The 15495-nt window shown below is 51.4% G+C and overlaps 3 protein-coding genes across 3 annotated transcripts; 2 read left to right on the top strand and 1 right to left on the bottom strand.

The window, feature by feature from the left end:
• Positions 1–148: 148 nt before the first annotated feature.
• On the top strand, positions 149–4082 carry BKA67DRAFT_532201 (uncharacterized protein; the record flags this gene model as incomplete). Its single annotated transcript, XM_046099494.1, has 3 exons — positions 149–3291; positions 3480–3680; positions 3977–4082. The coding sequence occupies 3 exons, from the start codon at positions 149–151 to the stop codon at positions 4080–4082; spliced, it is 3450 nt and encodes a 1149-aa protein (XP_045961194.1).
• A 5072-nt stretch (positions 4083–9154) lies between these two features.
• Positions 9155–11816, top strand: BKA67DRAFT_176259 (uncharacterized protein). The gene is made up of 3 exons (XM_046095251.1): positions 9155–9548; positions 9643–9799; positions 9913–11816. The coding sequence occupies exons 1-3, from the start codon at positions 9493–9495 to the stop codon at positions 11653–11655; spliced, it is 1956 nt and encodes a 651-aa protein (XP_045961193.1). The 5' UTR covers positions 9155–9492; the 3' UTR covers positions 11656–11816.
• Positions 11817–13139: 1323 nt separating this feature from the next.
• On the bottom strand, positions 13140–15329 carry BKA67DRAFT_553832 (uncharacterized protein). The gene has a single exon (XM_046101936.1). It carries the CDS (start codon positions 15186–15188, stop codon positions 13266–13268), a length of 1923 nt encoding a protein of 640 aa, XP_045961192.1. The 5' UTR covers positions 15189–15329; the 3' UTR covers positions 13140–13265.
• Between the last annotated feature and the right edge of the window lie 166 nt (positions 15330–15495).

Here is a 15495-nt window from a genome sequence, read left to right as displayed (position 1 = left end):
CGGGCAAGAACGACGACGAGACACGAAGACAACAACGCCGGAGAGGAGCACAGGCAGGAGAGGCGAGGCTCAGCTCAAGCTCCCCCACCAACCAACTGCGACTCGTCGCCAGAGGACCCCCACGGCAACCACCACACAGCATCTCACCATGGCATCGTCTCCCCATGCCGTCAAGGTCGAGGGCCTCGACGATCACGATGACCTCTTTGCTGATCTCGACGCTCCTGATGTTCTTGGTGGTCTCGACGGCCCCGAGCCCAGCGGGCTCGAAGACACCACCAAGCAAGATGATGCAGAGCTCCAAAACATTCTGAACAGCCTAGCGACCGAGGGAAACGTGACAGGACTGGAAGGTTTCGACAACAAGCAGATCGATCAGACCGACAAGGATGCCAATGCCATCGATTTCGAGGATCTAAGTGACGATGATCTTGCCTCCGACGAAGACGTCGCTTCCCAGCCAGGCGCCGCCGCTGACATCTCGCAAGTTCCCGGCCTCACCGAGGATAGCGGCATCAGCAACGATGTCGACATGGAAGGCGATGCTGATCTAGACGATCTCTTTGGCGACCAGGATGGCGGTAATGTCGATCTTCCCCCGTCGTCTCCTGAGATCACACGCGATGCACAGCCAGCAGCTCCCTCTTCGCCAGTTCAGGCTCGAAAGGAGCCCATCACCGCCGCCAACGTCACCGACGATGAGTGGAACACCATGTCCTGGGAAGAAAGGTTCAAACTCAACTTCCCACAGCAGGAACCCAACAGCGTCAGCGCCTGGGTTACCGACCAGACTCAGCATCAAGACCCGTCCGTCCCTGTGCCCCCGCAAAACATCGATGAGCTTCTGAAGCACAAGTTCCCGTCCTTCGAAGAGCACAAGGTCCTGGACTTTAGAGAGCTCTTCCCAGAGTGGCCAGCAGAATATCTCTACAAGGAGCCTCCCAAGAGTCCGGCACCACTAGTGCCCACCAAGCTGGAATTGGAGATTGATGTTGATACTTCCAAGCTCTTCAGGATTCCCGACACTGCCCTTGCCGCCACTGCAGCATCTAAGAGATCTCAGCAACAGCAATTCGGAGACCTCCCTCAGTGGAGCAACCTCACCGGTCCAACGTTGATAGATCTTGATGATGCCCTTTCCGATTCCGACGACGAAGACGAACTTGTGGGCGGGTACACCATGACCGAAATTGCAACTATCTGCGAGGACTGGGAGAACATCAATGAGGCTCCGACCTCGCTACAGCTCAACGGTCAGCTCACACCACCTGCTGAGGAGGACGAACCCATGGACGATTGGGAGCGAGAGTTTCTTGGAGACCGACGCCCGCAACCCAAGAAAAAGCGAAAGTACGAACCTGGTTTGCCCAGTCTGGCCTCCTATCAATCAGCCGGTATCTCGAATTTCATGGAGGCTACCAAGAGAGCGGCACACTGCATCCAGCTTGACCAAAATGACCCTTATCTGCTCATTGAAGACATGCAAATGGAGAGGCCTGTGAAGAAGGCACGAACAGAAGAAAAGACAAGGCGCATGGCCAACGGGCAGCTGGGTCGTGACGTTATGCATCGTTTTAACCACTCCAACGATGCTGCATACGAGGCCCTGAAGGCGAACCACAAGAGCAAAGTCCGAGCTACGTTATCGAACCTGGACGTCGAGCACAGTTTGCCTGCGCAGAAGTTGGCCTTTCCATTTTATCGAACCAAGCTTAATGTCGAATTCTGGGAGCATCATCGACCCAAGTTCGACATCGCCAGCTACATCAAGTATCAAGTCAAGTTTAAGAAGCCGGCAAAGGTCAAGCGCAAGGAACTCAAGGGTAAGCCTGTTCCAGACGTATACAAGTCAAGCAGGGATCTTAGTCTGAATGACAATTCCAACATCGTTCTCTTCGAGTACTGTGAGCAATCTCCGATTCTACTGAACAAGTTTGGAATGGGCAGTCGTATCATCAATTACACTCGTCGTCACGAAGGCGAGGAGGAACCTGACAAACTTCCCAAGGCGGAGCTCGGAGAAACACAGACGCTTCTGCCAGAGGACAAATCACCCTTCTCCATCTTCGGCACTGTCGACATTGGTGAGGTCGTGCCCACTCTTCACAATGCTTTGTACCGGGCGCCCGTATTCAAACATGAACAACGCAGCAACGATTTTATTCTCGGGTTTACCATCACTGCCAAGGATGCGCCGCACTACTATCTGAGAAAGGCTTATAGCCTGCAAGTCGTCGGTCAACAGAACGTCTTCCAAGAAGTCCCAGGTCCTCATGCTAGAATGATAACCAGTACCAACAAGAAGCGGATGAGAGCAATTTGTGATCGCATGGCCCGCCACAGACCAACGCAGGATATCGACATCAGAGAAGTGACTGCGCATGTGTTTGACAAGGTGGATCCTCAAAACAGGTACCAGCCCAGAGATGACGGTTCTGTTGGCAGAATTGACCCCAATGACAGACAGAAGATGAAAGAGTTCTACGTCTACGATAAGGAGTCGAAGACGTGGAAATACAAAGAAGGCGATGCCCCGATGGACGAGCGAACCATTCGCCAGCAGATCAAGCCAGAGGATGTTGTTCTCATTGAGGCGACCCAAGTGGGCTCAGCTACACTTCAGAATGCGGGATACGATCCCAAAGCACCAAGTTTCGCTGACGAAGACGACGAGTTAGGTACTGACACTCCTCTTGTTGCAAAGCTAGCTCCTTGGGAGCTTACCAAGAACTTCCTCGATGCCTGCCAAAGCAAAGCGATGGTCGCCCTCCATGGTGAAGGAGATCCTACTGGCCATGGTCTTGGTTTCAGTTTCATCAAGACGTCTATGAAGGGAGGTTACATTAATGCAGTGCAAGGTCCTCTCGCCACAAGTGCTGATGCTATTGAGCGTGAGCGCAAGGCGAACGGCGGGCACTCATACAACGTCAAGAAGCAAAACGAGATGTACACCGCAGCCATCAATGAGATCTGGGAAAGACAGAAGCAGACTTTGTCTGACCCCACAACTCATGAAGATTCAGATGTCCTTGACACCACCAATGAGGATGACAGATTCAACCCAACGAAATCCGCAGATCACACCTCGGCTCCCCCGATGATGGACGATGGACGCAGTCAATTGAGTCGCTTCAGCCAAAGCAGCCGATCTGGACGGCGCAAGTTGAAGATTACACGTAAAAGGCGGGCTGAAGATGGTACTATCCAGGACGAAACTGTGATAATCGACGACCCCCAGATCATCCGAAGTTACATCAAGCAACGACGTGAGATCGATGTCGCTAAGAAAGAGTAAGTCTCCCAATGGCAGCCAAGTATTTGTCCACGCCGTCGTGTGAATTTATACTAACAACACCAACTTAGCATCTATACTGCGAAACCTACTGGCGATGCCGACGCGGATCGTTTGAACCAGAAACTGCAAGTTTTCTGTTCCGCCTGCCTCGAGTCATGTTACTATTTTGCTAACAACTCTCTAGCATCGAGCAAGAACTGCAGCGCCTTGAAAAGAATGCCGATCGACGCCAAGTGCGCGAGAAGCAGGGTAAAGGCAAGCGAAAGAAGAAGGACACCAACGCAGGTTCTCCGGGTCCGTCTGATTCTGTCGATAAGGCGGCAGGAGGCACGACGCGAAAATGTGCAAACTGTGGGCAAATTGGTCATATTAAGACAAACAAGAGGTACTATTGCCGATGTCTCTTATGAACTCCCTTCCCTTCCCCTGGCGGATACTGGAAAGTCTCCAGTCTGCATCAAGTAGATTGTGTCGAGTTGAATGAGGCTGTATGACCGTTACTGGCTCACTCCCTCGACTGTCAATCGTACAATCACACGATGACACTCCTACCTCATCGTCGCATGACTTCTGAGCTTGGAATCATGTCACCACATAAACACAGAGAAAGCATCACGGCGGTCTACTGATAACCCATCCCAATGCTCAACATGTACAGTCTTGCTAACATGACCGTCTCAGCAAATGTCCACTGCTTAATGGCACGATCTCGACAGACAACAACGCTGCCGATCTTGGAGGCTTCGGGTCCTTCAGCGCACCTGGCATGTCCGCCGATTCTAGCTAGAGAAAAAGCCAACCAAGGCCAAAGGGTGACGTTATCAAGACGCAAAAAGCCAGGGCCAAGCGATTGCCTTGTATGAACTGCCCTAAAAATCGCCGTTACAACAACAAGCAACCCTGCAATAGGTACATCAAGAGGGGTTTGCAAGTGACTTGTCACTACAAAATATACTGACTCAGGAGACATACTCATAATGCATTGAGCTAAGATGCGCGACGCCAATCAACCTTTCTCGCCTAACAAATCAACTTAAGCTGATATAATTATATGATTGGTGCTCAGCACATTGAGAAGGTGTCCGTGGCATCATGGCGATAGGGGCTAGGCCAGAGGATTGACGACATGGTTACGGAATATTGCATATGCATAGGTGTTGGGAGAGGATAGCTTACATTACACACCTTTTTTTTTTTTTCCCTCTTTCTTTTTTCTTTTTGGCGTTTACATGTACATGACTTCAGAAAGCGCGTCCGGCTGCATTGTACCTGAGGACCGGAAGATCCTTGAACCAAATTTGGAAGCATTTTCGAGGCGTTCACTGCAGAAGGACACCCCTTAGGCATAGCAAGGCATGGCAATGCCGCAAACAGCGAAATTGCAATTGTTACCCAAAACGACCTTCATGAATATCCGTGACGACTGTTGTGGTTGGTGTTGAAGTCGAGAAGACATCCGCAGACAATGCAATGCATCTCTTGACCAAGCCTTCTCCCAGACTACTGGGAAGAAAGGCCGTCGTGTAAGTGGTCGCAGAAGCGCGGGCGCTTAGGCAGGTACGGTACAGGACGATGCATCGCAGCGATGTGGTCTGTTTCTGGAAACATGGACGCATGGTCCCAGGCAATAAACAGTAGTAACGATGCAGGCGAGAGAGAGAGAATTAGGAACAAGAGAGAAGTGGTCTGCATCCATGAGGCTTACCGACTGGCCGGATGGGATGTGCGTCCCCTGCCCCCCCAAAGTATGAGCGTTGTTGCTAAACATAGCAAGCAGAACCTGCATTGCTGCTGCATGTGCAGATCGTCGCGCGTGCGATGATGCCCTCCCCGGGGGAGCAACCCTTTCCGTCGCCAAAAAAACCCGCTCCCCTACACTATGTAAGTCTATAGATAAGGTAGGGCTTTTTGGACCCCAAGTAGGCGGTGGGTCCCGCCCTTCCCCCCCTTTCACAAGCGCATCCGGTCGAGTGGTATGTGAAGTAAGGTACTTGAGAGAGGGGCCAGGGATGTGATGACAACACGTGTGCGTTATGTATATGTGGGTGAGCATTGGCGTGTGAAATTTTTTTAAGCCTTTTTCGTGCGTGAGAGTGAGGAATTTAGGAGGTTAGTAAGGTGATGTCTGATGTGCAATAGTGCAGAAACGCCTGCGTTGCATTTTTCTGAAGGATGAGGCAAGTAAGCGAACGTGCACCTCTTGCAGGACGTTATCGCAACGAAAAGACAAATGATGACTGAAGCGACTAGAAGAGGATGGTGCTGAAGTCCTCTGAATCCGGTGGCTTCGGGTCGTGAGCAAGTTTTCAGCAAGGCAACACTATGCAGTTTCCAGTAATCATCTGTACGCTCTACGAAATGTAGCGCTTGCTCCCCAGCAGCCGCAACGGGCGAATGTGATTTGGCTCTGCCACAGCCAAAGTGCGAATTGACGTTATTGAGAGCCGTGCATGTTCATTTTCTCGGTGAGCCCAAGTGGACGAGCTGGATTGCTGCAAACGAAAGAGCGCAACATGCATACATAGTCCCATCAACGACAAAAGGTACCCGAGCTTGTTTGCTGGGCCGGCGGTGCCAAGATTGCGCAGCACATGAACAGCGGGTTTCTTCACTGCCGGCGCAGGCGGTCCGCTGTCCTTTGAGTGCATGCCTAAGAAGGGTTAAATGCCCTCGACCCCTGCACGTACTAGGTTAAAGAGACAATATTGCCCACTCGGCGGCTAATTGTCCAGAGAAACCATGACCAAGGGCCGTTCTTGCAGATGGCTTGATGGTCAGCACGAGTTCCATGTGCGCCATCTTCTCGCTGTAACTCTACATAGTTTGCAAGGTACTACTTTGTGTCCACGAGGAACCGAGTCTACCTGACTCTGACCAACCGTAAGCTAGGTACAACGGAGGAAGAGGCTTCCAGGTGAGAATAAGACAGAAGGATATTGATGACTGCATTCGCCAAGGAGGCAATCGTCGATGATCAGTAAAGCAAACTGGATGGATGGGGTTGAGTCAGGTAAGCAAGCACATGTGCCTGCCAAGCTGCAAGTGTAAGCACAACCACGCGTACCGCGTGTAGAAGGGCGAGGATGATGGGAGGTCGTCATGGACGGTGGTGGTTTTGATGGTGATTGCCGCTGCTTCGTAAATCGCCTATTGCCCGTTTGCAAACATTCAAGGTTCCATCGAGGAAGATCGAAACATATGTCCTAATTCGGCAGCTGCATCAGGCGGGGAAGTCCAGTTTGGCGTCGTGTGAGGTTTTTCATTGATCAACACTTTCTCGCAAGGAGCTTCGGCCTTTCTTCAAAGTCCAACATTGCACCTCGATTGCTTGCAGTGGTTGGTATTGCTATCAGACAAGGATCAGCATCATAATTGTCACCACTTACGACGAAAGATGGTTAATTTACCCACAAGTACTTTCGCTGTCGAGGGTTAATTGGCCGGACTAGGAGCATGGTGAACATGCGGGTAGCTGTTCGGGTAGCTGTCGGCTTGCTATAAATAGCTATTTTTAGCAATCTTGTCTTGGCCCCCTGTGCTCCGTCGTTCTCGTTCCACCATAAACGATTTGCCCAGCAGGGGTTCTCCCTCATTCGTCACTTATTTGTTCCTGTCCAAGCCTTGGAATTACTTGCAGCACATGTGGATGTTGCGATGATCCAATCACCATTAACGGGAGCTTAAAACAACTAGGATTTAGGGTATTCGCTAGCAAATGTTTGGTTTAGTCATTCAAGGCCACGGCGCTTAGTATGTGATCTGAATGACGGCAGTATCCGAGGATAGAAGACGCCATTGAACCACAAATTGGTCTATGTACACTTTTCGCGTGAATGGGTAAGAAACTGACGTTCGGGACGTCGATTATTCTGGTGTGAATGATCAAGTGGTATTTGCTCACTATCCTGATCAGTGATTTACTAAAAAAAAAAGTGATTTACCAATTACTGGAAAATTGTACTGGGTGGGGGCTCGCTCGCTTGGCGAGGAGAACAGATGGCCATGAATGATGGAGATTCACGATAGTGTCATGAGATTGCCTATCGCAATTAGGTCTTTGGTACGATGCCTGCCGGCCTAAACTTGGACACGTATAGAGAACCAGTCTGCCGGGCAAGGTTGCAATACCGATCCGGCTGTCGCAAATATGTTTTCCGATGGATTCCTATTGATTGGGTCATTGATTGATTTGCTAGGATATGAAACGAGAAGATATGGGCACTACGTATATCGAGACTCGTGATGAAGATAGTAGCAGGCGGTTAGCCTGCCGTGCAGATGCAAGGAGATGAATTCATTCCATCATCATCAACCCAGAGCAGTGAGTTGATGCCAATGTACGACGCAGCAGCTTTCGAGAAGCATGGTCTTTTCTAAAGATATCCGACGACGTGCGTCTCAAGAAGGGTAGCTGCAAAAGGACCTAAGCTCACTTTGGGGTTTTCCGGCTCAATTTGATCAAGTCAGCAGGAAGAGGAGAGGTACACAACACATCAAAGCTGCAATTCGTTACCTGATGCGCAGGGAGTGGCCAGGTTTGGGTGAACTCTTGTCGATCTCGAGGACCGTAAGGCTGAGGATGAAGAAGGTTAAAACGATCGGTTATTGGTTCAACGGGTAAATCCATGACATAACGTACCGATGCCTGTCGTACCCCTCATAGTCCAATTTTCATACTGTATAGTCCTAGAAATCTCACACCCAATATTGGTTGTCGATGTGTTGAACGCACCAGTGCTAATTGCGAGCATTTTACGGAGTGAGCCGACTTCGTGATGACGGGCCCGCTCTCTCTTGTCCATGATTGTTGAGGTTGGTGGGCGGTTGTTCTCTATGTACTGAAGACAGTCATCAGCGATCACGGCTAAGAGAGACAACGATGATTTATTTTTTTATTTTTTGGAGAAAAAATTAATTTTAATTTTCGTACGCGACGATTACTTGGAGGGTTCTAATCAATGAGGGTGTCGAAAGGGCCAATGTTGGTTTCGAGGAGGCGGTGGAGCCCATCTCGGAACAACGGTCTCTGCAGGTAGTCGAGGTTCAACGGTGCTCTGCCCACATGGGTGCATTAGAAGCGAAGACCTAAGGCCTATGCTGTCGGTAGTCTGACCCCCGCCCACTTCCACTTTCACTTCTCACTCTCACTCTCACTTTCTCCTTCGAGGTCTGCTTTCATTGAGAGAGCTCTGCGGTCGGCTGTTTGACTGGCTGTCTACAAGGGACTTGTGTGGGCTTTCTAGGTACTGTATGTATCTGGCAGGAGGCAGTCTGGTCTTCCTGCTTTCCGAGGACCCCAGACCATGACCTGAACCAATGACTATGACCGTTGACCGTGACCATGACCCATACGCAGCACCCTCCCCAGCACCCTACCCACTCCCCACCCCTTCCCTTCTCGAGTCTCAAGTCTTTCCCTCTCACTTGTCCCGCTCTCCCAAGAAGTTTAAAAGCATGCCGTCCGCCCTCTCCCACGATCTTGTCTATTATTAGCATCAACCACGCCAGATTCAGCCCCATCGCCCTGCAAGTGTAGCATCATTGGGTATCTTGTATCTTTGCAATCACGAACAAGAGCAAGCTATACACATTTGTTGTATCTGCATGCGCACTCTGAATTGATTGTCTGCTGCGTACAACACGGCCACAGTTCAAATATCCCACGCCTGTCGCATCACCGCGTCCCGTCAAGAGCGTTTCATATTTTGACCCATCTGTCCCCCCTTCGAGATTTCGACTCGAGCACCAAAACACACACGTCGGCCTCGGACATATTTATTTATTTATTCATTTATTTATTACTATTACTACTATTCTCATTTCGTTCCGGCACACGCTCTTTGCATTACCTGCCCACTCTTCCTTCCCAGCTCGCAAGGAATTATAATATCTTTATCTGTTGTTAGCTTTATCTGATCAACATTTTGACATAATCTGCCCGCGCCATTGAGCCGTTAGACCCGGACTCAGACCCCGTCGAAGACCAAGGACCAGACCTACCGCCAACACTAAATCACCCCCAATCTGACACCGAGCAGGCAAGCAGTCAATCGGTCAATCGGTCCATCGCCTTCAAGCTGGGATAACCACCGCAAGACTGAGGCGAAGCTCAACGCTGGCGCCCGCTCCTGACTATACGCCAGAGCGCCTTCACTCTTTTGCTACAACAAGGCCATCTAATATCACCATAATTCAAGATGGGTCGCAGGAAGATTGAGATCAAGGCCATCAAGGATGACAGAAACCGCTCTGTGTAAGCTTTCCCTCCCCACCTCATACTTCCTACTGTCGCCCTGTCGCGAGCTGGCCTTTCCCCCATGTCCTGTACTAATGCCATGTCCTTGCAGTACCTTTCTGAAGCGCAAAGGCGGTTTGTTCAAGAAGGCGCACGAGCTCTCTGTCCTCTGCTCCGTCGACGTTGCGGTCTTCATCTTTGGCAGCAACAAGAAGTTGTACGAGTACTCGTCAACTGACATGCGCGAGCTCATTACGAGATACACATATGTGCGTATTACATACCTCCTGTCAACACTTTCACCCCAGACCTGGACCTGGACCTGGACCTGGACCTGAACCTAGATGTGTAACCGTAATGCTAACAGGAAGGCGCGCTGCAGCACGGTGGTCCGAACGAGCACAAAGGTCCCTCCGACTTCAGTGGTGGAGCAGACGATGACGAAGACGACGATGGCGACGGCACTCCTCCCCACGGGCTTGAGGGCTCTGTCGAGCCTCAGATGATGCCTCCTCATTACCAGAACCCGCACCACGCCCCTTTCCCGCAACACCTGAGACGGAACACTCCCTCGGCCTCACCTCCCATCAACGGCGTTCCCTTCCCTCCACGCGGCCACACTCCTCAACCGCAGATGAGCTCAAGGCCCTCATCCAGGAACGACTTTGGAAGGGGTCCTAATGTTGGGCCTCCAGGGCCTCCACAAACAAATGGATATGCCTATATGCCCAACCCCCAGATCTACCAGCCTCAGAACCAGAACATGCAACCAAACATACAACATCCTATGCCACCACAGCACCAGCAGCACCAGCAACAGCACCAGCAGCAGCACCAGCAGCACCAGCAGCACCAGCACCAGCACCAGCAGCAGCAACACCAGCACCAGCAACATCAACAGCACCAACAGCACCAGCAGCACCCGCCGCCGCCTCAGTATGGGAATCCGTATCCTCCTCAACATCAGCAACATCCTCAGATGCAACCATACGTCGAAGATCGGAGGCAGTCATCTGTCCCTCCCCCAGGCTACCCGTCGCAACCTCCTCAGAACCAGCAGCACATGTCACCACCACAATCGCACCCACAGCAGCTACCCGCGCAGCCTCTTCCTCGAATGTCTCCTCCCCAGTCACATCAACAACAACATCTGGAAGTACCTCAGCAGTCCCATCACAGGCCATCTCAGGAGCCTCAACCGCCTGCCCTTATGGAACCCAAACCAGAAGCTTTTGCAGAAAAGCCCAGCCAACCTTTTCTCGATACCGCTTCAGCCATCAAGAAAATGCCGCAACGTAAACAACACAGTATCTTTACACCGATTGACGAGGACCGTTCCATTCTCTCTCAACACTTGGCTTCATTCGCAGAGCCGAGGGGTTTGAAAGATGAGCCTGGCACCAATGGAATCCGCTCGCAGTCCGTAGATGTTGGTTCTTTCTCACGAACTAATGCAGATTCTTCTCCACCACTGCCTCAGAGATCCAGCGCTTCCACATTGGCCAAGATTAGAAACTCTGTTCCCACCATCTCAGAAACATCCTTCACGCCCCCTTCGAGGTCAAACAGTTTGCGGGATGGTGCACCGCGGCCAAGACTTAGGGTTCAGATTCCGGACGAACAGTCCGAGACTGGTAGCAATGCAGGAGAATCCGTCATGACAACATCTCCTCGCAACGCTACAGATTCGAATGCTCAGCCCGTCAGAAGAAATGGTGCCGAGAACCCTGGCATCGTTTTGCCGCCACCGTCCCCATCTGCCTCTGCCCTCCTTTCCGCTGGAGCAACAGGGCCACCAAATCCCTTCGCCAGGCCCACTTCCCAGTCCCAACAAGGTGGCAATATGAACATTGATACCCCGGTTTCGGCTTTGCCTTCCCGTTTCCTGAACACCGAGTTTCTGCCCAGCCCGAGCAGCTTCTATCCTGAGTGGAATTTTTCGCGCAATGACAGCAATACCTTGCCCAGTCCTCTCAACTTCGCTACGCCTGTTCACGGCACAGGACCATCTTTCCTCAGAGAGGAGACTTCAAATAAGCGAAAAAGCCCCGAAATCAGCACTGCTGGTCCTGCCTCGGACGGAGCAGAAGGTTATGAGGCGAAAAGAGTCAAAATTGACACTTGAAACGTTCCCTCTCAAAACAACTGTCCCGAATACTTGACTTCGTCTATTTCGCAATTCGTGCGTGTACAACACCCTACTTACAGCTTTTAAAAGTACTGAGCGTCCTTCATTTGCTTGGTTCCTTGGCTAGGATCTATTTACGTCGGATATCCCACTAGTTTTTGACACCATTTCACGCCGACCATCTGCGGTGGCAGACATATACCTCTCATTCGTTACTAAGCAGGCATGTTATGGCGTTTGGCATTTGCTTTGCCCTCGTTTGGACCCAGCTCTTATATACCATTAGATGCTATCTGTTTTTTTCGTACAGAGATGAGGCATGATTAATGGATTTCAATTGTTGTTATGGCAAGCATCGTGGTTTACATTTTTAATGGAAAAGGTACGAACGGGCGACTGTAGTATGGAAGGCGTTCTGGCGTTGTATTTAAAGTGTCTCAAGCCCTCCTTGGTCATGACCAAAACTTCAATTCATCGAATTTGAAACCCATTCATATGTTCGCATTTGCGACAGTTCAGCTCTGTATAGCCTCATGTGTGCACGAGACAGCGCCTTGTGCCAAGGTAGTGTATTGGCCAAGTTCTCCTAGCCATACGACCAACTTCTCAATAGAGGATGCAATGAAGGAATCATGCCATGCCGTCATTGCTCCCCGTGACATCCCTGTCCCCAGCCCTTGTGTAGTGCTCGTCTCGATCACGGCTGGTGCCCAATATCACAGATAAGCGACCGGTTTGGACCGTGGATTCGGACAGGGCCTCCGATCCTTCGCCGTGATCGTGAGCAGTCGCTGAGTCGTTCCACCGCGGCCCGAGGATCCACGTCTGGATGTAGCGCAGGCGAGGAAAAGGATCCGGGTGCTGACTAACCTGACGTGGCAGGAATTAATCCTTTTTTCCTCGCTGTGAATTCAAATACGTGGGCCAGAAAAGTGGAAATGATATTGAAGATCAAGCGAGAACGGGGGTGATCATTTTCTTATTATACACTTGGGATGTTCTTCGTCTTTCTCCACGTGAAGGAAGTTAGAATGCTTCCTGTATTCTCAGAACCTACAACATAGTCATGTCTACTTAAGATACCTTATGTAGCTGCCTGCTTAGGTTGAACTGGGGGGCTTACACGCCTTGCTGCTATAGAGTTCAAGATTGACGGTGAGCAGTGTCCGCCATATTTTCCGTCGCCCAATCAGCTTCGAGGCCTGGGACGAGAGAGGTCCGATATCTGAGATACAATGCGGTATCGTTGCTCTTGGGGTCTTGTCCTTGTAGGTCACGACCGCTCACTATTTGCGTAGATCTGTACACTCCTCTCCTATATGTCTTTTAAGATAAACGTAATGGTGTTGTCATGCTTAACAGCTTTGTACAAATTTGGAAGGACTCTCCAGAAGGACTTCTAAATTTTTTATTTTTTTTTCAATGAGTTAAATGTGAAATAGGTGGTACGCAGAACTGAGGATTGCCAGGAAGGAGAAACGTTTTCATCTGATGGGACTCGCTCTTGCCTACAAGACGCTAGCACAAGAGAGCCATCATATATATATATATATGTTGTTTATCGTCTATTACTTCGCCTTCACTAGTTTGGTCTGTATGAATGACTCTCAGCTATTCTTACCCTTGCTTCCTTTCCGATATCTACAACAACTCTCCCCACACAAACACTTCTTATCCAAGCCTTTCCAATACTTCTCCGAGTAATCCACCGTGATCTCCATTGCTGCATCGATCCCCTTGCTCACCAAGATGATCCTCTGCGTGTTCATCCAGGAGAAGCGCTGATACTGCGCATTAGCCTTGCAGCTATGATTCACGAACCGCGTAAAGTTTCCCTGCCGCCCCTGCCATATCTGATAGCTCGACGTCGGCGTCGAGCTCTCCATCACGTCAACGTCGCGAAGTCCTTTCGTTATCAGACCGACAAACTCGCCAATCGGCGCGCCGCGCTCGAAAGCGCAGAGAGCGAGGAGGCCGTTGTTCTTGCCGTCCGCCGTCCTGAAGACGAGCACAGGGCTGGGGGTCGAACTGGCGCATCCGAAAAGCGTCGGGAAGCAGTAACAGTTGTTCAGTTTGGGGTTGTCGGACTGCTCTTTCTCGCATGTATCGCACAGCGGGAGTGCTGCTGCCCGGACCACGTCGTCTCGGGGCGCCGACCAACGCGGGTCATCGCAGCCCCAGGCCGCTTCGTCCACGACCGCCTCATCCAGCTGACGGTAACTGAATTGCGGGTCCCAATGAAGATACGTGTTCCTGAGCGGGATGGGATCATTCCCGTCCAGCTGTACAACCCAATCATGTTGATGCCCAAGGAACGCCTTCTCGGGGGACTCGCCCACGACCGTGAGCAGCTGCCGCCACTGCGGGTGCATTGTGTCGGCCGCGACCTCCATCGCAGGCTTCAGATTTCTCAGGCGCTGCATGCTCTCCCTGTCGAAGCCGATGCGGTACTTGCAGAATCTGTAGATACCCATGCCGGCAAACACGAGGGCCGCCCACCCACCAGCGTCTTTGATCTCTTTGTACCCTCGCCACACGTACATCTTGTTCCTCAACTCCTTCTCCGCCCAGCCAAAGTCGGCACACGCTCCCATGAGTGCAGATTTGTTATACCGACTCCGCGGCACGTTTGGGTTGGCGTGAGCCCAGCTGTCTACATACGCGTCGAAGTGCTCGACCCAGCGCGCCTGCACGATGACCTCGAGAGACCGGCAGGCCCGGCTTGCCTGTGTCACCTGCCGGCAGAAGATGTTGCTCCTGCTAAATGCATCGGGTGTCTCAGGCCCTGCCACCTCGGCCCTGCCGCCTTTCGCCTTCAGAGGTCGTAAAGTGGCCGTCATCGGAGGCGCCATAGCGAGCCCGCCCGCTCCGCCGCTACTCTCGTTTCCTTTGAGTTGGAGCTGTTCGACCAGACTCTGGGGATCAAGGCTGACGCTGCCGTGGAGCTGCTCCCAGATGCCGCCGATCAGCTTGTCCAAGGTCGAAGGCTGCAGAAAATGACCCTCGGGTTTCACTCTCCGCCGCTTGGGAAATTTGTCCCCGCTGTGAATCTGTCTTTGGCTATCTGTCTCCTCGACAATAGCCGAATCTGACCTGGCTGGTCTGAGCCCACCAGTGCCTTTTCGTTGACTGTCCGAGTTCGCATCAGACTCATCATCACCATCATCATCATCGTCATCATCATCATCATCATCTGCCTCGGGCGCGGTTGGGCCTCTACCGGGTAATACTGTAGTGACTGTATCCCCAGGACTTTGTGATTCTACCTCGCCGGCATTCGTTGGTTGAGGCTTGGACACTCTTATACTCCTCCTTTTGAGGCTTGCCAGATCAACAACATGACTAAAAACGGGCGTGGGCTGTCTCCTAAACGCCACCGTTTCACTCTCGCCGGCCCGGGGACTATCTTCGAGGTAGGCCTCGATGCGCAGCACGGGGTTACTCAAACTGTCGAGCGGCCAGTCAGAGCGCTCCAGCAGCAAGCGAGCAATGTACTGCGAGAGTTCGCTGTGCGCGTCGGCAGCTACCATGACTTCCAGTTAGAATCCACCATTAGTAAGTGAGAATGTCCGTCAAGTATCACTCACGACACGGAGATCTCTTAATAAGGAAAACTGCCCGAGCTGAAAAAGATATGGAGAACCTGGGCAAGTGTGCCGACCAAGGTGACGTTCATTAAGGTTTGGACTAAGTTTGAAATCAGGAATAGTTACTAGTCTAGTGCCAATTTCGGACACCATTGCCTGGACTATGTGACTATGTATGATTTTCGGACTGCTCGACGTGCCCTGTTCCAACATACTAGCCTTTCGTTTATCTAGGTATCTCGAATATTAG

This window comes from Truncatella angustata (assembly GCF_020726525.1).
Source record: "Truncatella angustata strain MPI-SDFR-AT-0073 chromosome Unknown BKA67scaffold_2, whole genome shotgun sequence".
In the NCBI taxonomy this organism is placed as follows: Eukaryota; Fungi; Ascomycota; class Sordariomycetes; order Amphisphaeriales; family Sporocadaceae; genus Truncatella; species Truncatella angustata.
Note: the sequence above shows the minus strand (reverse complement) of the source record. Positions and strands in the feature narration are given on the sequence as shown.